General features: G+C 37.6%; 1 protein-coding gene across 2 annotated transcripts; it reads right to left on the reverse strand.

The window, feature by feature from the left end:
* Positions 1-13,227: 13,227 nt before the first annotated feature.
* ca7 (carbonic anhydrase VII) lies at positions 13,228-21,852 on the reverse strand. 2 transcript variants are annotated; one of them, XM_067586807.1, is made up of 7 exons: positions 21,697-21,851; positions 20,017-20,214; positions 17,977-18,095; positions 17,421-17,516; positions 17,135-17,197; positions 16,870-17,025; positions 13,228-14,687 (listed from the first exon to the last, which is right to left on the reverse strand). In XM_067586807.1, the coding sequence occupies exons 1-7, from the start codon at positions 21,731-21,733 to the stop codon at positions 14,568-14,570; spliced, it is 789 nt and encodes a 262-aa protein (XP_067442908.1). In that variant the 5' UTR covers positions 21,734-21,851; the 3' UTR covers positions 13,228-14,567. The 2 variants fall into 2 exon arrangements, with proteins under 2 accessions (XP_067442908.1, XP_067442917.1); XM_067586816.1 differs by lacking the exon at positions 13,228-14,687 and adding an exon at positions 16,239-16,578 and having other exon boundaries at positions 21,697-21,852.
* Positions 21,853-22,723: the final 871 nt, after the last annotated feature.

Raw genomic sequence — 22,723 nt, forward strand, 5'->3', positions numbered from 1 at the left:
GCCTGGTATATCTTATTCCTCCGTGCCATAGACCCCCATTGTTGTCCACAAACTATTAAAAACATGTCACATGCCTACATATCACAACCTCTTGACTTTGTACTAAAGTTCTTTGAGAAATTTACAACATAGTACAAAGTCAAGAGGTTGTGATATGTAGCGCAACCTCAACCAGCTACAACAGTAAAATGGTTACACATGAATGCATCTGTAATGATAACGTACTAATGTAATATACAATATGCAGTAACACTCATGGGGGCCATTTTTCTGAATTATGAGTACTTTTCCTTTTGATATTAACATTTTGCTAACTTAAGTGACATTGTTAATGCGCGGCCATTACTTGTAATGGAGTATTTTTATATTACAGTATTGCTATTTTTACTTAACTAAAGGATCTGGATACTTCCTCCACCAATGTTCTCCAGCATTAAAAACTAAAAATAGAGAGGCTACGGGTTTTATGTGTAGCAGTACTGTGAATAAGACCCCTGAGAATAGAAATGCATATAAAGAAAGCCTTTTAAGAGAGACAAGGTCGTAGTTCTGTTTTTCTTTTTTTAATTTTTTATTATTCATTCAATACAGTAATTTGGTGTTCCAAACAGGAAAACATTTTAAATTGCTTGTCACATGAAATGGACATCTGACAGAGTATGTGCGTCACTCATGCTATTTCTGGCATTTTGGAGGCTGTAATCACTCTTACATTTCAGACTATCAAGACAGGAAGCTGGAAATCAACAATTTGATTCAAGAAGCAGCTGGAATATACACACATGAAAGCAAACCTGACTCTAAAATGCTGCTCTCGCCCTCTATTGCTGTATGTATTGCAACAGTCATCAGTGGTAGATCACCAGTGTAGTCATTTATTACAAATTGCAGAATTGCTATTCATGTGTTATTAAATTAGATTTCTTCATATTCTTTATATTTTGTTGTTTATATGTTTAGCATATTAGATAAACCGATTTGTTAATCATTTTATTTCTTTAAGCACAAGTTATTTGTGGATGTGAAATGAAACTTATGGAAATGTAGCCAGTAATATCAAATTTATCGCATTAGCAGAGTTCATCCACTCTGCAAAGGTGCGTCTCAGACAAGAAGGAATTATGAGACTAGAGCAACAGAACTATCACTGACAAATGAACACAGAATGCAGTTATGTAAATTATATGTTGCTTAATCAACTATCATCAGCAATCATTTACTGTATCATGTAGAATTATGAATATGAAGGTGCTTAAAAGATAAAGCTGGCAATCTTCTGTACTTTTTTGTCAACAAATCCCATGAAAAGACTAAAACCAACATTGTGTTCGGCCACCCCTCAATATTACGGTACCATTTGTTCCTACTGAAGATGTAACTCTAAAAAACATGTCAGAAATATATTTCTTTTTTTTAATAAAAAAGAATAAATAAATTCCTAAAAAAAAAAAAAAAAAAAGATGGGCACTGTGGTTTTCAGCAAACATTTCTCAAACAGTAGTAAAAAGTGTATTGTTCGGGACTATTTTCAGCTGCGAACTAATACACACCGGCTGTACAGTGAGTATCTAGTGGCAGGACAGTGTACTGGGGATTGACTCAAAATTAACTACATTGTCTGTGTTTATTGTAATGAAGAAACATGTGAGCCACTATTATGCATGACTCACTCTTGAGATTTTGGTGCAAAGGAACAAGTTATATCAGGCTTTGGCTACACAGGTGACACTGCTTAGTAGAGGGATCCATTCATTTTTGCTTTTTGGTCTTTTATGGGATTTGTTGGCTATAAGAAACATATATAATACCACCAGATGTATTATTTCATTTATCAAATACAAAAAAATTCACTAAACAGCAGGACAAAAAAAAGAAAGAAGGATATTATGTGCAGTAACATTCAAAAGTTTGGACACACCTTCTCACTCTCTTGAATGATAAAGTGTGTCCAAACTTTTGACCATATATGTATTGTGTTAATATATTCCACATGCACTTGTGAAAAAGCCATGTGAGAGTGAGGCAGAGGCACAGAGTAAAGTGCTCTACAACTAGAGAGGAGCTGAGGGCCATGAAAGAGAGAACACAAAAGGTTCACATCAGGGATCAGGACAAAGTGTGCTGATTGATACGATATACAGAAGGTGGTTCATACCGTACATGTCATTCAGGGTAGCCTATGTGAAACAAATCACAGCACGTGCAAATAAATAGTTTATGAATCTGACATGAGAAAAAGGAACAAAGATGTAGAGATGAAACCAAATTTTGCTTTCATATCATTGTTTTGTTTAAGCCTTTTTTTTTTTTTACTGTATTTCCCCTTTTTAACCCAGCAACCTGTTTCTATGGCAATGAAAGAGGCTTTTGTGTATCTTTTCACCTGGGCAAATTGTACAGCTTTCCACCTTATATGATGTTAATGTTACTTTGAAAGCTGAAAGCATTCAATACTATATTTTCTATTCACAAAACAATCTCACTTCAAGATCCATTTAGAAGCTTTTCTGGAGCTTTCTCTCATATCCCACAATCTTCATCAGCAGCTAGAGTTTTCCCAGTTACCATGGCATCGTAGATGTTCAATATTTTTTAAGGATATCTCGTCCATGTTGGCTTAAAGGATAGGTTAACATTTTTTCAAGTCTATTTTAAAACAATACTGACAAGCCCATATGTACAGTACATTGAAAGGGTTACTGATTGCTGTAATTGTTACTGCTGTCCATACTGGCTTTAAACAAATCCCTTCTTAATTACAATGTAAGTGATGGGGGACAAAATCAGCAATCCTCATTTTGTGCAAAAATGACTTCTTAAATTCAAGTAAAGCTAGTGTGAGGCTTCAGTAGTCTGAGTTAGGTACCATACTGTCCTTTTAGTGCCAAATCCCACTTTGTGTTACTTTGCCTCAGTAAGAAAATACTGTCCATGGAAGCACAAAGCAGGAATTTCATTCCAAAAAGGATGTAATTGCATAAGATAACTACTTGATGTGCCCATCTTAGACTGCTGGAGACTCATGTTAGCTTCAGCTAAACTCAAGAATTCATTTTTGCACAGTAAAATGAATGTAAATTTCATCCCCCATCATGTATATTAAAATAATTTTAGGAAGTAATTTGTTTGCAGCCAGTACTGCAATTACAGCAATCAATAACCTATTTGATGTACATACGGGCCTGTCAATACTGCTTTAAGAAAAATTGCGAATCCATTATTTATAAAGTGAATTCTTGACCTTGGAAACAATTTGTTACAGTCTCAACTAAAGGTCTATATAGTCCATTTAATTAGATTTTCAATCAGTTGACCATAGGTAGGGAATTGTCTTCACATAAAAATGATTAAAAAAAATACTTCATTAAATGGTTATTGATTTTGTATTTTTGATATCTTAAGAGGAAAGAAGCTACAGAACATTTCAGAGACCTACATCCTCTGATAAGTGACAGCAGCAGAAACTGCAATTAACAGCAATACAATTACATGAAACTCTTCCAATCATTCATCCCTTTCAGACTCACTCATCCCACACACATCATCCGTAGCTCATGACACATCTCCATCTCCATCTTGACACAAGCATCTGCATGATTGCACTCCTCAGACTTAACATAGTTCAATGTGAGGTTCAATAAGAGATTATAAATAAAACTGATGACCACCTTTTCACTGTTTGACAAGCTTATTATTTCTTGAAGACACAAGAAGAGCAACAGGTATTCAAACATTAAGACACGGCTGCCCCCACACTTGAAGAGGTTTAGTGTAACAATCTTGAGAAGAGAGTAACAAGACACACACAGACACAGACGTAGACACATACACACACAGTCCACCTACACTATCTCAGTGCAGAGAAAATGTGGCAAGTGGCCTCTGCCATCAGTCATGAACTGATGCATGAGTGGGATGAGACATACTGTCCTTGTGTGGGTGACCTTGCTCTGAAATATTGTAGACAAAACACATGAGAAAAGGGTGAGAAGGAGAGAGAGAGAGAGAGAGAGAGAGAGAGAGAGAGAAGATGAAAAGGTTGGGAAGAGTTGGTAGTGAACTCAATTTTTCCACTGCAAGTCATCAAGTTGTAAAGGCACTTTGACCTTCTCCCAAGAGTTTCCTTTTCATTTGAAGTGAACAGAGCCTACAGGAGGAAGCTGAATTTTGGCAGTCTTAACTTGACCCATCCAGTCACAGCTCCTACAGAGCTGCATTACAGTTTAACTCAGATTTGGATATTTATCGTAGTAGTTCGATTGGCTACCACATATTGTATGTGTTTCCAGGTGTCTCTGAATGACATGTTTGTCCAGCAGATCACTTTATTTAGACTAGCTTAAAGGATAGGTTCATGTTTTTCCAGACTGTCTTAATACAATACTGACGTGCCCATATATATGTGGAGATAGGTCTTGGTTGTTGTAACAATTCCTACTCACCATACTGACCCTGTAGTTATTCCTCCCGAACGTGACTTTTCTTTGAGAAATCCCAAAAGGACAGAGTTATTAATACTGTCTTATGGAAAAAATACACAATTTGTCCAATAAAAGAGCAGCTGTGAGAAAATGTCTGAAGAACAACAGTTGATGAGATGGTAAGTGTAAATAAATACGTAGTATGTGGTTCACTCTGTTTCTAACATATGATTAAAAAGCTGGTTCCAGCAACAAATCTCTTAACAAACTTAATATGTACAGTATTACACACATGATACTGTTATACTGCAAGTAAAACATATTCCTTTGCACTCACCCTACATTCATCTGTATTTCATGTTTGTCTATATTGATCCTGAATTCATCCATTCCTCAATTCATACCTTGTTTGTTGAGAGAAACTGACCTTTTTTGATATTTCTGTTGGCTTTTTTGAACTCCGTAACTGAGCTTAATGCTGTAAATGTAAACAGTGAAAGTTTCAGTGACTGAGGGTCTTACTCAGAAAGCCAGGGATGAGTTATTATATACAAAAGACAGTAAAGCATGTTTTAAGCAGAAGTGATCTAGATTAATCAAATAAAGCCACAGTTATGGGTCTTTCTATTTTTACAGCTCTCATGTAACAATAGTTCTTGTCATGTGACAGTTGTAATAATGCCAATCATCATTTCACAAAAGTGGACATGCTTATCTGTCATCAGAAGAGAGCTCCATAAACACTAAGTGGATGGAAAGAATCTGAGGGCAAGAATCATCAAGCCGTTAACTCAGCAGCTGTTAGGCGGTTTGTTTCTGTAAGGGATGCAGGCCGGCCAGCGCTGTAGGCCCACTGATTACCGTTTTTACTCGACGGTGCTTTCCAACATCGGGCTGAGGGCTTGGCACACATGTGACCTATTGAACAGTGACTGGAAAGCTTTGCAAGTGGTGCTGTCAACACCAGGACATAAATAAAGCTAAAGATAGTGTGATGTGGCTTCAGCCCAGGTTTCTGGTCAGCCAAAAGCTTTTTATAGAAACACTCCGATTTATAAAAGGCTAACGGGGCTATTTTTGACCTGGTGGGCTTGGGGGAAAGGGATCTTGGAAACTTGTGACGCTTCTGGGTGCATGACTGACCCCTCTGACTTGAACGTGTCAGCGGTGGTTGGTTGTGGGAGTTGCAGCAGATAGCAGATGCGGCAGGGATCAAACCGGCCAAAGGCCTGTGATGTTTTTGGAGACAATCCAGAGAGACAGACAGAGAGATGATCACATGGGTCTATCCCAGTCAGACCCATTAAGTTATCAGATTGCTCTTTAATGGTTCTGTCTAGGGATAAAATTTAAATAAAGCTTTGATTCACTCTTCTTCACTTCAATTGAAATTCAATGTGTGATTTGCTCTGAATTTCAATGACAGGTAAAATACGCACTTGAGTTTGTTGATCTGTTGTATTTCAGCCCTCATATTGAACCAGTGTGTTTGGCTTCGTGTCAGATTTTTCTACTTCCTTTGTGATATTACAGCAGAATTAGCGATACAAATTCAAACATTTGCTTTTATCCATGCTCGCGGTGTGGCTCCATGGAAGGCAATGTCAGACAGTCGGTCAGTCCACCACTTTGATCTAGACTGAAATATCTTAAAACCATCACATGGATTGCCCTGAAATTTGGACAGACATTCATGGTCCCCAGAGGAATGAATCCCTGACTTTTTTTTTCTAGAGCCACCATGAGGATCACATCTGTAGTTCAGAGGGAAATATCTTGAATACTATTGGATGGCTTTATGTGAAATTTGGTGGTGCAGATATTCAAGCTCCCTAGAGGATACAGCTGGTGATCCTTTGACTTTTCAACTAGTGCTTCAATTTGCCCAATATTTTGGTTTATGACCAGATACATGTAGCTTACACATTGTTACATTGTGCTAATGAGTGAATGTTACCATGCAAACAAGATAAACTAAGGTAGTATACATGGTAAATTACCTGCTAAAAATGAGGATGTTCACATCGCCGTTGTAAGCATGTTAGCATGCTGACAGTAGCATTTAGCTCAAAACACAGCTATGCTTAACAGCCTCACAAAGCTGCTAGCATGGATGTTGACTCTTAGTCTTGTGACTACATGCCAAGACTAGAGAGTATACAGTCATGCTAAGTGCTACCAACGGACAAAGCTATGTTGGCATTGCAAGAACCATGCTGATGGCGAGGCTTAAAAGTCACAGCGAGAGGTCACACTTAAACTGAAAACATAATGTCTCATTCAAAATAATTTGTAGGCTTCTGGGACCCCTTTTTTGGTGAGAAGATGGCATTATAATAAAGGGTACTGGTGTGTCAGGTGCACCATCTGTAGCAGAGCCAAAAGATACTAACATGTGTCATGTCAATCCTCAACACTAGAAAATTGTTTGGTCTATTAGTAATTCACACCACCTTCTGTGTCTGCTAGTTTATATCAGCTCTCTTCAAACTTGATTGAAATAGCTGCAAATACAAATCTCTGATTCCCTTAGAGTTAGTTTCATGTATGCACTCTGTAAACCAAATGTCTCTGACAGTGATTTTAAACAGACATGCCTGAAATAAATATGGGTTGACCGAGCCATGTTGCGGTGCTGACTGTGTGTTGCTATAGCCACCCTGAGCAAACAGTGGATGTTGGAGTGACTCAAGGCGATTTAAGGGTCACTGAGTTAAGTCAGCTGAGTTCCCCGCAGACTGTGTAGGTGTCTGTTGCCCACTCTGAATATGTCATGGCTCACTTCTGGGCGACCCCACACTGTCAAGATCAGGTGTCAGGGGTCAGGGTGTGACTGTCATACCTAACATACTGTGTATCAGTGTTTCAATCAACTGAGCAACTAAACATTATACAGAGAAAATCAACTATCAAGGCCAGAGGAATCAAACAGATATTTTCTGAAAAAATAGTCCATAGATCAAAGGCTTTATGGTACATGAGTTGACAGCCAAGTATAGAATTACAGATCATGACCTCCCCTCCCATAACAGAGAAGCTCTGTTTTCTTTAATTATCATAACAGACCACCAACAGTCTGCCCAAGAGAGGGAACCTCATCTCCTCTTCTGGTGTGATTTATAATCCACTCAGTGAACCAAGGCCACTGCCTGACAACCTTAATATTATTTGGTTTATATACGCAACCCATAAAAGGTGTATTTTGTTTGGCAAGTTGTGATTGTTGTACCTTAAACCCATCCTTGAACCTGGGTGAAGGCCAAACATCAGCATCCAGGATGGACAGGTGATGTGTGGCTGGTTAGGCCCGTTCACTAAACATCCGCACAAAATAGATATCACGCTGCTAAATAAAGCCCCTTAATGAATACTGTAACACACATGTGTCACCAGAGGGGTCTTAAGGGGAACGAAGCATCAGATATTTTTGTAGTACGGTTTTATTTTCTGACAGGGTGACGGCGACGGATCACTGGCTCGTAGACAAGTAGGGGAGATATGAGCTGGCCAAGTGTTTGTGTTGTGTTACATGTGCTGTTTGTATCCATGGCAACTGCACCGTGTCCATGTCCTCTGATTACCAGATAGAGTCACTGTCCTTGACAATATTGAGAAACTTAAAATGATTTAGGAGCAGAGTGCGTCCTGTTTTCAGTTTTACTGCTGAAACAGGGGTAGTGACTCAGTCTGTGTAGACTAAAGCGTCATTAAAGTTATGTGATTAGACGGTCAGGAGTTTGGTTTAGGTGAGGTGATGACTCAGTGGTTTGAACCTCTGCAGCCTCATGACTATCAAACATATTAGGTTCTGTACAAATTAAATTCATTAATCAAAAGGAGATTCTCATATTTTTAGCAATGACATGATAATTAAATTCTATTTAAAGGGGTACTCTAGCAATTTTTACTCCGAAGTCTGGACTGAGCATCCAAACATCTTTTGTTAATCCCTCTCTTCTCATGTGGTGGAATGTAACGAAGAATGTTTATTCAACTGTACAAGTATGATTTTGAGGTACTTAAGTATTTTCATTTTATGTTACTTATACTAATAATACAGGGCTTATAAATCTTACAAGGAAATTATTTTTTACTCCATCCCATGTATTTAACAGCTTACTAGTTAAAAATTGTATAATGAGATTATAAAATACAATTCATTGCTATAGGTTAATGTACGTAACAGTATATAAATTAAACTTAGCTCCACCTCAACCAGCTCCAATATAAAATGCTGTTTACACATTAATTCATCACTAATATGAGCCCATTACATAATACACAGATTTTTACAAAACTCTAATGGGAGCCATTTTTCTGCAAACAAGTATTTTTACTTTTAATACGTTAAATACATTTTACTGCTAATACTTATGCACTTTTACTTAAGTACCACTGGCCCACAGTTTGTAATGCAGGCTTTATTTAAAAATTTGTGGTCTTCAAGCTCAAGCCCAGACTTCTCACTCAGACTTAACAATTCTATACAGCTGATCTCATGGGCCCCCAATAGTAACCAACATTTAAAATCAGTGGAGTTCCCCTTTAAAGGACTACACCATATTTTTAGAAGATTTTATATTTGGTTAGTTTAGTTTAATCTATTTTTGGAGCAAATTTATGTAAACAAACACATATTCATTCATTTTGTCATATTTAAGTTGTGGATGGGAGATATAATGCTAGTTATAGATAAATGATGACTATAATGATGGTGCAGAGTCTTCATGGAATAATTCCTACTGGTTGTTTGATACCTTCCTCTGAATTCTCATCAAGACTATTCAGCCATTCATTCTCTCAAAAACTTATTTTGCCTGAGCAGCAACTTTTCCTTCTTCCCGTTTGTCCTGCAGGTTTGTATTTCACAAGTTGGTCAGATGTTGCTGTGTCTGGGAAAAATCACTACAACAAGCAAGTAGATATCGTGATGCTAAAAATACATTTGACTGACTCTATTTCTGAGGCCTGACTGTAATATCTTATTACATGGCACATCGATTGTGGCTGAGGATGATGTGCCCGCTCAGGCATTCTCGGTCTCAATAAAGCTCCCTGATGCTATTTTGGAGGGATTATTTGAGAATATGTGTTAAATATACTTCACACACACCCAGTTTCATTCTTTATTCATTAACCTGCAAACAGTTTTTTTCCACAGCTATCAGCAGTTAAATGGAAATGAAACCAGATGGGGTAATACAACCTTTTGATTCATACAACACTTACAGAATAGCAAGGAAGGCGGACAAAGGCAAGGTCAAGCATTATTGATAGCAAAAGAATAAAAGGTTGGTGGTCAGACTTGTTTTTCTCCTGTAGTCATACATCATATATAGAATACGTAATTTAATTTCCACATCAATCCACTTCCATGTACCATCAAAGACATTGTACAGTTGTTTTAAATGAAATCCTTGTGGCTGGTAAAAGGCAAACCAGAGTTCTCGCATCTGATTAAAAAAGACAGTAGATGCTGCCACCTACAGGAAGACCAACACAAGTTAAACACACTGTGTAGATAACACAAATACAGAAAGCATCATCAAAATCTGGAAATGAAATTAGAATACATCTATGAAAAAAATAAAAAATAAAAAAATATATATTTATGTATATATATATATATAATGAAAGAGTCTGAGTCTGAATATGTTTGAACTGGACTGAAATGTTGTTATTCTGTTCTGTGTACATATAAATCTGTATTTTGTGGTTCCTCATGCAGGACCACTTAAAAAACTCAATCTGGTTTAGAGTGGTATTATTTTATTTTCTCTTTTTATCACAGTCCAGCCTCAGACAGATCTTGCTGATCTGCTCATCTGTCTGACTGATGATCTAAATTTCAGTTCAAAGATTTTGTTGTAAATATTGTCAGGTAACCCTAATCCAAATGCCACAGAGTAAGAAATACACAAGCTCTGCCTTCTGTTTTATCATGTAAACCTATATCCTGCCATCTGCTGGACAAATACTGTAGTCAAAATTGTTCAAAAGACGAATGAAATTAGGGGGGAAAAAGTCAAATGCAACTTTAGTCACTTATAATCCAGACAAACTCAAGCATAAAACAGTTTCTAAGCAAACTACTTTATTCATTAAGTCAACCATCATTTAAAAAATTGAAAATAATAAATTCTATATTTAATCTTTATTTCTGATGTACAATATATTTGCTGCATCCTCTACAATTATACACAGTTTCTTGGTATTACAGAATTATTTGTCTCTAATTGGCCTCTAAATACAAACCTCCAGCAGGATCAATATTATCCTGATTGTTGGTGTCCAATCTACAGTGTCTCTTTACTTTTTTTAAAGATACAGGTATCAATGTGAATAAGAAAGTTTTTTGGACTTTTAGATTAAATGCAACTAGATTTTGGCAGTTGTTCATGTAAGATTTTGAAAAACTGGACTTTGATGCGTTAAACATGCACAGTGGTCATTACAGTGCAAAGGTTTTGGCCAGGTGACATGGGAGATGGATGGATGGGGGTCCTCAAATAAAAATTTCTGCGGGTACAATAGAAAATACATCACAACTAAAAACATGTTATTGTACTGTGAAATGGTGATCCACTGTAGTTGAATTTATATGAACAGAAGCAAACATACCATGAGGTCCAGCTGGACTTGTGGCAGGCACTGGGTCATCTGTCTTCATCTCGCTTCCCATCAGTTTCTGTCTCTGTCTTTGATTCTGTCACAATTTTCTCATTCGGTTCTTCTCCATCTCACTGTCTTCTGTCTCTCATTTCCTGATCTCTTAATGTAATTTTGTTGTCCTCCGTCTCTCCTTCCAGTCTTTTTGCCTTCCATCTCTCTCCATCTTTTCCTCCTGTCTAGTCTTCAGCATTTTGAGATGCCCATTTTGGATTGGCATTATGATAGAACATGTTTTTCATGTTCTATCATAATGCCAATCCAAAATTGGCAGCTGCTCTGACCTGCATTATTCAACATGTGAAAGGATCTCCTGGTTAAGATCAAGTTATGTTTAATATTGTAGGAGAATGTTATTAATAAGCTATAAATTAAAACCTTTATGCATCTATTAACAATCTCTGTGATTAAGAAGCACAAAAACTTGCTATTCTCTTAGAAAAAAATGTGAAACATTTATATGTTTTATCAACTATTTTCTAATCACTAGTTGTGTGATTTTTAATTTTGTCCCCAACTTATATTTTGACTATAGAGCTGCTATATATGTGCAGAAGTCTGTCTGTCATTCTCCTGTTCTGTAATAAGTTGTTTGAAAAATAGAGTAAGATACAGTAAAATCAATAAATAGCAATGATCTTGATCTTAGCTAAAATACACAGTCTGTTTGTGTGCACACTCATATTTATTTGCTAATCAAATAAAAATAATTGATCTGCACAGACACTGCTGTTATTGCTATAGTATTCAGCAGAGCATTACCAAAACAAATTCCTTGTGAATGATTAGATAATGAGTAAACATTTTATTTCAAATGTATCTAAATTCAGTTTGTTTAACACTACAACAGCACACTTGCAGCTCTTCGATATTGATTAAGATCCAGGCCCACACTTCACACACTTGCAAATCACCTTGTGTAATAAACTAAAGTTACTATTAAGTTAAAATTAGGGGCTCTGTTGTAGAAAAACTGAACTTTTGGGTAGCACTCTGATTATTGAAAAAATCCATTATCTTCATTACTGACTTTGTTGCTTTACAAAGAGAACGTCTGACTTCCATCCCCACAGGAACAATTATTTTCTGTACAAAATTTGAGCTAAGGAGATGTCAGCCACATGGGTGACCTGATGAAGGTGCACAAAGTTTAGAAGAGCCCACTGAAGAGGATCTACACATTCTTCGATAGGGCTATAAGGACCTTGTTTGGAGAGAAAATGTGAATAAAAGAATGCTGATTATTACTTTATTTATTTTACCTACTAAATAATTACAATGCAACTTTAATTTTTTTACTGATGTCAATAAAATGCAAATTCACTTTAATTCCTTCCTGTGAGTGCTTTGGGGACACCAATAATTGTTTGATTGATTCAATAAATAACATGGATGCAGGAACAGTAGTTAAAAGATAAAGCAGCTCCTAACCTTCCAAATACAAAAAAAACAACATGACCTTATGACGTATATAATACTTTCTTGATAGATAAAGGGACCTTTTCTCAATTTGTCCCATCCAGATAGCAGACAGAAACACAACTTTGCAGAAGCAAACAAGTAAATTGGCCTCAATCATCATTAAGCAACATTACAGACACACATCCTTGGGCATTTTTTACAATATTGGCTCATTAGTTTATTCATGCATTAAGTATAAACACTCCATCATGTGAACTTAAGGGCCAAATAAAGTCATTCAATGAGCACCATTGGTAAATAATTGACTGTGATGATGGTCCATGTTACTTCTTGTTCTTCTACTATCCCCCCCACCCCCAGCCCCAGGCTAGATCCTGGCTACTAATTACCTTGAACACAATCTTGCTACTGCTGATCTGTGAGAGTGAGTTTAAACATTTGCTTGAATGGCACCTCCCTCAAAAACATGATGTAGATACAAAGGTACAAAGTTCATATATTGCAACTTCAATAACGGTGGAGAATGGTGCTTTTTGGTAGGAAAAACAAATTGCAGACTATATTTCATGTAAATGTCCACTTGTACTCCTTTCAACAACCTGCTGGGTGCCATTTGTCCAGCTATTTATTTTCAATTATTTTCACTGCATATGTAAAATGTTGGTTATTACAAATCTGGTAAGAACCCCTTCAAATGAAAAAAAAAACAAATAAATCAAACTTATTTCGAATTTTATTTCATTCAGCAAATGTCAAATGTCAAAATTTTGAATGCATTACAAAAACATTCAAACCACCCATAAATTACATTTTTAATGTCCTTTCACATCAATGACATAAAACAATCATAAGTGAGGTGTGATTCTTCATGTGTGCATCTGGTTGTATGGCCACAATATATGTTTATCCCTGCCATAGGTCAGTATTAGCAAAATCCAAGTCGGTCTAAATAAGGACCGGCATTACACAAAGCTGCCATAACTCACCAAGTGGGAGACACCAGGGCCTCTGTCAGGCATTACATGTTGGACTGTGCATTTATTTTTCTTACAACTGCAACTGCAGAAGTTTGTGCATCACGCTGAAACCTTCCTGCATAGTAAAGAGACTGGAGCAGGAAATGTGACGCTTTAACCGAGGTGTAGTTTAATCTCAGAATGAAGATTAGAAAAACAAAGATGCACAGTTTGTTTGAAATATTGAATTCATTGGGTCTTTGTTTGGGCTGCTAGAGTTTGATAAACCCCAAGTGAGAGATGGTTGTAAAGACAGGTTTTGGGCAAACATGCTAAAAATAATAACCACCCTGATGGGGACAAATATCTCAGTCTCTTAAGCTGTAAAGGATCTGAGACTTTCATGCTACCCGTCACGACCTAACAGAGCACTTTAGATAAATGCAGCACTAATCCAATCCCACCTCCAGTTCGTTGTTGGAAAGGATCCGTGACCACAAGAACTGGATATCCACCAGCAAAAGGCTGGATCAGCGGAGGATCAATCGGGATCAGCTGAGGCCCTGAATCTGCAGACGGCAGGGTGGCATAGTACCAGTGTGCAAACAGCAACAGACTGCTCTGTATATCTAGGCAGTTAGATATTTAATTGGGGAGCAGCAGAGGATTAAAGGTAATAACGCCTTACAAGACCTTGCTGCTAGTTGTACAGTAGCACCTTTTTTTCTCAACACTTGTTTTCCTTAAATAGCTATGCAAGTATAAATCCAACCTTTAATCTTCATAAAGCTTATAATTATATAATGATATACCCAATGAGCATCATAAGTGTTAGTATTCTAATATTACTTTGTAACATCCCTTTTATTTTTCCCTAAATCATTCCTCCCACTGTCATTAAAACTTCTGACCAGTGAAGATAAACATGCATCTTAATGTTCTGGCAGTGATGAGAATTACTCCTTGAACTTTTTCCTTCTGTAAAGAAGTAAAGAATCAGAAAGCTAACATGAGGTAAAAGTACACTCATATTTATGCATTCACTCTGTTGTCTAAAAGCGATTTCGTTATCTATGACATCAGATCCCTTGGGGTCGCATTAATTGGAGGAACGCACTTTTCTGCCATTCAGGGGCTGAGGAGGCCTGAAGTTGTTTTCCATGCGTGTCCTCTGGTCCTCTTCCTCCCCAGTGAACAAGAGCAGTCTGAACTTGCCCAGCTGCATTGGGAGAGAGACAGAGAGTAAATTCCTCATTATATCCTTGCAAAGAAATTGAAACTACTGCTATTGTATGCACAACCTTTGTTTTAAACTAGACACCGTAAGCCCATTAAAGGATAAGGCTGGCGATATTCTGTGTTTGTTTAACAAATCCCATTAAAAGACCAAAACCGACAACGCATCAGTCCGTCTCTCAATTTTTTTTTAGTTCTTAGCAAACTTTACTCAAACAGGAGTAAATAGCGCATTTGTTGGGGCCTTTTTTTAGCTGCAGATTTGGTTCACGAGTCAGCATTTATGACAGCAGGATGGTGCAAGTGGGATGGACTAAGAATAAACTACAGTGCCCATGTTCTTCATGATGAAGGAACAAGTGCATCAGTGTGGCTCATTGATGTGAATTTAATAGTTTTTGGACAACAATGGAGGTCTATTATATAGCTTACTCACGGAAGAATTAGCCTTTTCAGGCTTTTGGATACACAGACAACAGGATCAATTCATTGTTGGTTTTGGTCTTTTCATTAGATTTGTTGATAACAAGAAAAATATTGCATGTTACCACTTACCCTTTAACGCATGCCACTCCCAGGCGTAAAAACTACCTAAACATCCACTCTCTTTTTAGTATTTCCCTTTAGCTCTATGTCTACCGTTATGTGGGGGAAATGAAAAACACAATAATGCCCTGTTATCCAAGGGCTTTCCCCTGCTGGGTCTCCATGAAAGCATTTCTCAATCAAAGCCCTGTACCCATCCAGTCATCCATCCATCAGGATAATCAGCTGGAGGGGATCAAAGGCTTGAGGCCTGGAGTCATAGGTTGTGAGGCCAGTTGCCTAGCTTACATCCTAACCCCTAGCTATGGGTTTACAGACAGAATGTTCAGGACTACATCCAAGGTGCCGCCGTCATTAAAACTCCCTACTAGTCCTCCCAGAGTTAAAAATGGGGAAGTAAACTAGAAAAGATCAACACAGTGAGAGAGTGTAATCCAGAGGCTGGCAGCAGTTGACATAGGGCCAGCTCACAGGGGGACCTGGAAGGCATGTGCTGCAGTCATCCAGTTAGCAAGCTTAACTTGTCAGCAACTTGGTGTTATCAGACCTAAACTTTCTGATTAAATTCAGTACTAAGAGGGGTGGATAAAAACAAGTCAACCCTAAAATACTGCATGCCCCATGAATGACGCTGGCCCTTGTTTTGGCATCTAAGTATAGCATTACACACTAGCCAAACAGTATATTTGTGGAAGTCCGACAGCGGGCAAACCCCAACCCCACCACTACTAAGACTTGGCATACAGATCCAGTGATGCTGAACTTTGTAGTGTAGCCCTCTGTCATGCTGGCCGGGAAACACTGATTCCATAACTGACTGATCCAACTGTAGCATCCCTCATAAACTCCCATAAACTCCACTGACTTACAGATAAAACATGGCCTTCTGACTGCCAACTATAATTATGTGCAACTCTGTCATTTCTATGAAAAAAGTAATTTCAGTCAGTCAGAAAAAACATTTTAAGAAAAGTTACCACTTAGGATAAGAAAAATATCAGTGCAGACCAATATGTTAAAGCAATCAGTAATAATCACGAAAATCAAATGCCAGTTTTGTCTAAAAATCCTCTTGCTGGTACACGTTATTGTTTCAGATATCTATTTGAATTATGATTTTTCTTCTGTAACAGCCAGAATTTAATTATTATGAATTTTTAGTTTTTTCTTGCACATCCTTGGTACTTTAAATTGCTTCTTTTTAAGCAGTGCCAGCAGATCCCCCAGTTATAGTCAGGGAAAATGTAGATCTTGTGCCAGGAGGGGTAGCCCAGGCCTGGCCTGCAGCCAGGATAGCTGGATTGGGGTTATTGGCTGTGACACCTGACCTGGAATAAAAGAATATCTATATCTAACATTACAGGGTTTTGGTGGTCAATATTCTTGTCTCACATACTGTAAATACACAGGACCAGTATTAAATTAGAAACTAATGATAGGACAAAAGTCAACTTCCTCTTTTTCTTTCAACAATCAAAATATAAAGTTAATGTTTCTTTTAGGCATCAGTCAAATAATTGATCAAGACCCAGGTATACTTATCTCTAATTTAGGATGAGCACTGTCACTATATCTGATTTGATAAATCTGGATTATTTTGTGGTCAAAATTACACTCACCTGTTTTTCAGACACTATGATTGGCTCCTTCAGGACGATCCAGGTGACGCTCTCATGGAGGGGGGGCGTGGTCAGCGATCCAGGGTAGGTCCAGTAGTGGAGGCTGCTGGGTAGGAGGCACTTGGGGTTGAAACCTTTGAAATCTGTGACACTGCCCTGTAATAGAAACAAAAAGACAAAAACATTTATATATGACTGCAATAAGGCTGAGAACAAGTCAAAAAACACATGAACACTGCATGTAAAATCATACTGTAGTACTCACCTTAAACTTCACCATGTACAGAGCGTCTGTTATCATGTGGAGCCATCTGTGGTCGTCACCTGACTGACATAACAGACAGATTGTTTTTGAATTTTGAATGACTTTTGAAGGGAATCCAGATCGAATCTTTTCATATAACACTATTCTGACTTCGCTTCAGATCAAGTTGCCATGACTTAATGCAGACCATTCAAACAACTGTTATGCTGTTACACTAATACTAAATGGAAAGGAAAAGGGGGCATAAGGATAGAAAATGGGATAGCACTCAAGAGAAACATCTTACTTCTAAAAAGATGCCAAGGACAGCGAGGCCATCGGGAGCTGCAGCCGCTTCCCCAAACGTGTCGTACTTGACAGCGTTCCAGTGTACTAAATGAAGCTAGAGGAGGTAAATAGGAGGAAAGAAAGACAGAAAGGAACTGAATGGGAATAAAAAAAAGGCTTTTATAGTAAATAAATTAACTCAAGTCAAGCATTCTACACCTGTGTGGGACAATCATGTGCAAATATTTTCCAAATAAGTATATCTACGTCATGTTAGCAGGCATATAATGCATGTTAAGATGGAAATGACAAACCAGTTATGCTTAATTACCTATAGAAACGTATAATAGTCTCTTCACTGATTACATGGTGGACATTATTATTTTAGACAATGATATAAGAGAAGAAACCTCACACATAGACATAAGAATAGATGCAAATTGCAGCTATTTGGTAGAAAATCACATTAAATATACCTTACCAAATACCATTAGCCAAAAATTGGGTATCCTGTAATTCTGTATCTATTGGTAATCAGACACTGACACTACAGTATTCAGACCCCAAACACTGACCTCAGATGCATAGCTATTCCCTTCAACAGTGTGCTCAGAGCCATGGCAGCCCTTTCCGCCCCAGTGGAAGTGAAACTGTTTCAGTCTGTAGGGGTTGTCGAGAGGGCCTCCCTGGATCACTGTAGAAGATGAGAGGAGTAGTTAAAAAAATAAAATAATTTTTTTTTAAAAAAAAAAAGGCTCAGCATCCTCACACAAGCACACATCCACATTCCCACTCTCTGTCGGTGGGTGTTTCCAGCAACGAGCTGCACAGAGCATCCTGTGTGTGGTATCATCCAGACAGCTTGGTACCACTGCAGGATTCACACACACACACACACAGCACAGAATGAGTCAACCCAGCAACACCCAGCAGACTTCATTTAATTTCTCACTCAATGCTGAGACGTGAACACAAACAGACAGCCTGCTTCACCAACAAATCTATCATTAGCGTTCTCTGGCACATGCTTCAGGTAAAGACACAAATAGCCAATCCTATGCAAATATAGCTATTTAGCTTGATTTAACCTCCTATTCAGGTCCACTGGATAATAAGGTCATCAATAAATAGAATTAATGGCGCTCTCATGTCGTTTAACTGTGCGTGTCATAATGACATGCCCATTGTCAGGACAGCGCAGACTGTTTTCCAAGCCTGTGGCCTGTACTGCTGGGTATAGACTGCTGGGTATGGACCACTCTAATCTGATTGTTATTCATTGTGATGCCGCTGACATCCTCTTGACAAACAGGCCACACCAGTCCAAGTCAAGTCAGCCAGGCAGAAATGACACAAGGGGCAAAACACTTCTTAAAATGGAGACAGCCAGAGGAAAGAAAATCTGTTATCTACATAGATGTTTAGTAACAGATATATAAGATTATTTGGACATTTTAGACTATTTATTTACCATCAGTTAAATGATAAATAGATAACCATTTATAACAACTGATGCGCTAAATCAGGTATTTAAAAAGGTAATTATAATGTTGTAAATCTTGGTCTTGGTATGGTAATGCTAACATTAAGGGCTGCCTTAAGTATTGTCTTAATTACTGACAATTATAACCTCCCTTAACTCCTTTCTTGTTTGTTATTCTAACATTCAAAGCTAGATCTGATATATGCTTATCAGTTTGGATTTCTTGAATTGTGTGCATCTGTCTTTATAGAAACTTTTCTTTGTGTTACTTTATCTTTGGTTTTTTAACCAAAAAGTGAAATATGTTCTGTAGAAGCAGCGTGCATATATACGTGTGTAAACCCGGACCCAGCCACACAAGACAGATTGACAACAGCAGGTTTAAGCGATTTGCACACCTCATTTGAACTATTGATGAAAAATGCTGAGGAAGTGCATTTCTTTTCCTACAGGTCTCCTCTTCCATAAATTATTTTCAGTGATAGCTACTTGTCTGTGAGATAGCCAAACAGCCCCACATTTCTGAGATTATCATTCATGGTAATGACATGGTGGATAACATGGATCCACCCAATGATAAAAGCAAATAGGTTCATAATAAGCATTGAAATCACCTCAGGTTATTATATCTCTTGTCCAGCAGACAGATACTCATACAGTTAACTGCTGGCTGCACTTTCTTCCAGCATAATCAGGGGTTTATTTGCAATCTCTGATTATGGTTATTTATGCGCATGGTTTGCACTTTCTAAAAATCAAGGTAATCTCACCTTTGAAGCATATTTTCACATAAAGTAAACCTTTAGCACAGATTTCCACTGCATACAGCTGACAGAAGATATCAGAGCTAAGATTATCCCCGAACTGTGACCTCTGTCAATTACTGTTTCGCAAGGCACTCAATAATCTTTTAATACTGTCATAGAGGTCATATCGTATCAATGCGCATAGTCCATGCCAAGACTTTATTCTCCTGTCACGTTTCTGTTTATTTTTCAGTTTCACCACATCCACATGTAAGTGCAAATACTGTGCAGATCTAAAACAGTTACATCTCTGAACAACATGACAGATTGTGATTTTAAAAGCTGATGTTTAAAGTAAATACAAATAAAGACCGCCTTCTTCTTACCTGAACGGTCATCAGAGTCATCAAAGTCCACCACTACAGAGTGTCCATTGTTGGTGATGTTCATGGAGGTACAGTGATCATAGTTGAGGACAATTGGGTCCAGGTTGGGGTCATGTGAAGCCTGTTGAGGGACGATGTCAATGGGAGACTGCCGGTTCCCCTCGGCAACGGGGAAGTTTTTGTGCCATACAGACGGACCTAATTATGTAAGACGACAACAAGCAACCAAAACAATATCATTTAGGACTTAAGTGTTCATAATACACTCACACTGCTGCACTCATGCGGTCAGCTTTCATGTGTGAAGTGCAAATGTAGCTTAAAAGGAAAAAAAAGAATAAAGGTTTCACTGGCTCACCTACTTAAACATGGAATACTGATTTAGCTTTTATTCAGCATGCTCATTTTATTAAAAACTACTATAAAACATCTGTTTCTCAAAGCACTAACTTGGGCACAAAAATCAAATCTTATATCATTTGATTTGATTTGATTTGATTTGGTTGGGACAATGCAATTTAACATAGTTCCAATACAGAGCATGAAACTGATGTGCTCTACAGAGAGTTTATAGCTATTGCTGATTTTCAACTCTTGTCCCTAGTTGAGCTTTACATACAGTGTCATTAAGATATACAGCTTTCACCATCATAAAACCACAGTGCACTACAGATATGGAGTACAATGAAATACACATACTGAAAAACAATGATTGTGATGTACAGGTTGAAAGAGAAAGAAAAAAAATTAACACTACAATACAATTAGCTAAAAATGGGTACAACTCTGGTTTGCTTTTAGCCAGCACTTAACCTTTGTTTTAAAAGATTTTATATCTGGAATTCATTTGATTTCAGTGGGTAATGTGTTCCAGAGTTGACAGACCTATGGAGAAGGCTGATTGTCCAGATTTAGATCTACAATGTGGCTTTTTTACAGTTGCCATTCACCCTGCTTCTAGTTACTCTGGTACTGTCTTGTCTTTGGATATATCTGGAAAGAGGCTCGGGGGGCTAAACTGTTGATGCATTTGAAAACTAATTTGCGAAAACAAAAATGAGTAAAGCTCACAAAACTAAGTAGATTGTATTTTTTCCGTATGTGACAGTGATGCCACCGGACAGGATTTTTGTCCTTTATTTTCAGTGCCTGATTGTATAAAGATGTGAGGTGTCTGATTGTGGATAGTGATGCTTGAGTCCATACTGTCAAACAATATGAAAAATTAGAGAAAATCATAGCGTGCATAAATAACAGAGTTGCCTGAGTTGGTATGTAGTGCCTGATGATGAGAACATAAATGCTTGATATTCTCTTCAATCTAAATCTACACAAAATCTACACTAAGCAAAATAAATAAAGACGCTTCCCCTAAAGACAAATATTGAACACTGAACTAAACACTATGCCATAAAATATTTGTTTTCTTCAATACACCACTGAAGAGCCCAGGACAAATCCACTGGAAAGTCAGGTTAAGGTGACAGCAGTCATCCCTCTAAGCATGGGGTTAATCTCGCATTAACAGCTATCTTAACATCTACGTTGCTCCTCTGGACAAACCACGTAATGGCTCAGCAAGACCAAATAAAAAAACAGCCCTTTACAGTCTCTGATAACACCCTGGCTTAATTGAATGAGAAAGCGGTTTGCCTGGAGCTTGGATGCACGAAATCTTACCGTCCTCTTTCCCATATCCCCACTGATTCCCTGTCATTGTCCCTGCTTTTGGATCCAAGTCTAATCAAGCGGTCGGCTTTGAGGTTCTCGCACTCCGGTGCGCACGTGGAGGAAGGACAAGGACATCAGCCGGTGCAGCTATTGATGAAGTTTATGTAGTGACTGAAGGGGAGGGCAATTATCCTTTTTCTTGACACGCCCCCTCACGCCCACATACACACACACACACATTCTCGCGCTCACACACGCGCCCGCGCACACAGACATGTGCACGCATCACACCTGTCTTGTTTTCATGACAGGTTTTAATTTTGTGTAATGTTGATGCATCACACCGGTTCTTTTTGGATTCTAAGCTTAATTGTGACACTTAAACTAAGTAAGCTTACAATACAGATTTATATTGCAATATGTGCAATATTAATATATGTAATATAAGTATGATGAGGTAAATATCTCACAAAATGATCAATATGGTCAATGTAACCATGGATTTAAAAAGCTGTAGGCTACCATTTAATAGCCTTTAAATCATCATCTCCACTAACACTGTAGAAATGTGCAATGGTCCTTAAAACAATTGCTTTTATACTACTTTTAAACCAAGGCTGAAAATTAAATGAAAATTCAACTTTTGGCTGTAATGATAAATATTAAATATTTATAGACTTTTTTGTAAAGTATTTTGTTTTCTAAATTCGTATTTGTTTGTTTATTTTTTTATTCCACATGCATTGACAAAGACAGATAGACTTTTATTCTGCTATTTTATTGCCAATGTTTTATGGGCTAAAGACTTCACCCTGTGGATGAAACCCACTATACAAATAAAGTTACATTGTCTTACAGTATCAGGCCCACCTGCGATGCTCATGGTGAAATTGTTATTTTTATACCCATGCATGTATTGAATTCTGGATGATGAGTGAATGCTGGTACGTTTATTTATACTTTTTAAAAAAATGTAAATATTAGTTAAAGAAAATATTAACATTCATAATATTAATAAAAAATATTACTATCTTAA

The sequence above is a fragment of the Thunnus thynnus genome, chromosome 1 (assembly GCF_963924715.1).
Source record: "Thunnus thynnus chromosome 1, fThuThy2.1, whole genome shotgun sequence".
NCBI classification, from domain to species: Eukaryota; Metazoa; Chordata; class Actinopteri; order Scombriformes; family Scombridae; genus Thunnus; species Thunnus thynnus.

Bases quoted from the DNA above. Each gene is read 5' to 3' on its own strand.
- ca7 (XM_067586807.1), bottom strand. From the start codon at position 21,733: ATGACAGGGAATCAGTGGGGATATGGGAAAGAGGACG. The intron at 20,215-21,696 runs GTAAGATTTCGT...TTACATAATTAG, and splicing joins GGGATATGGGAAAGAGGACG to GTCCGTCTGTATGGCACAAA. The intron at 18,096-20,016 runs GTAAGAAGAAGG...CATCTTCTACAG, and splicing joins TGACTCTGATGACCGTTCAG to TGATCCAGGGAGGCCCTCTC.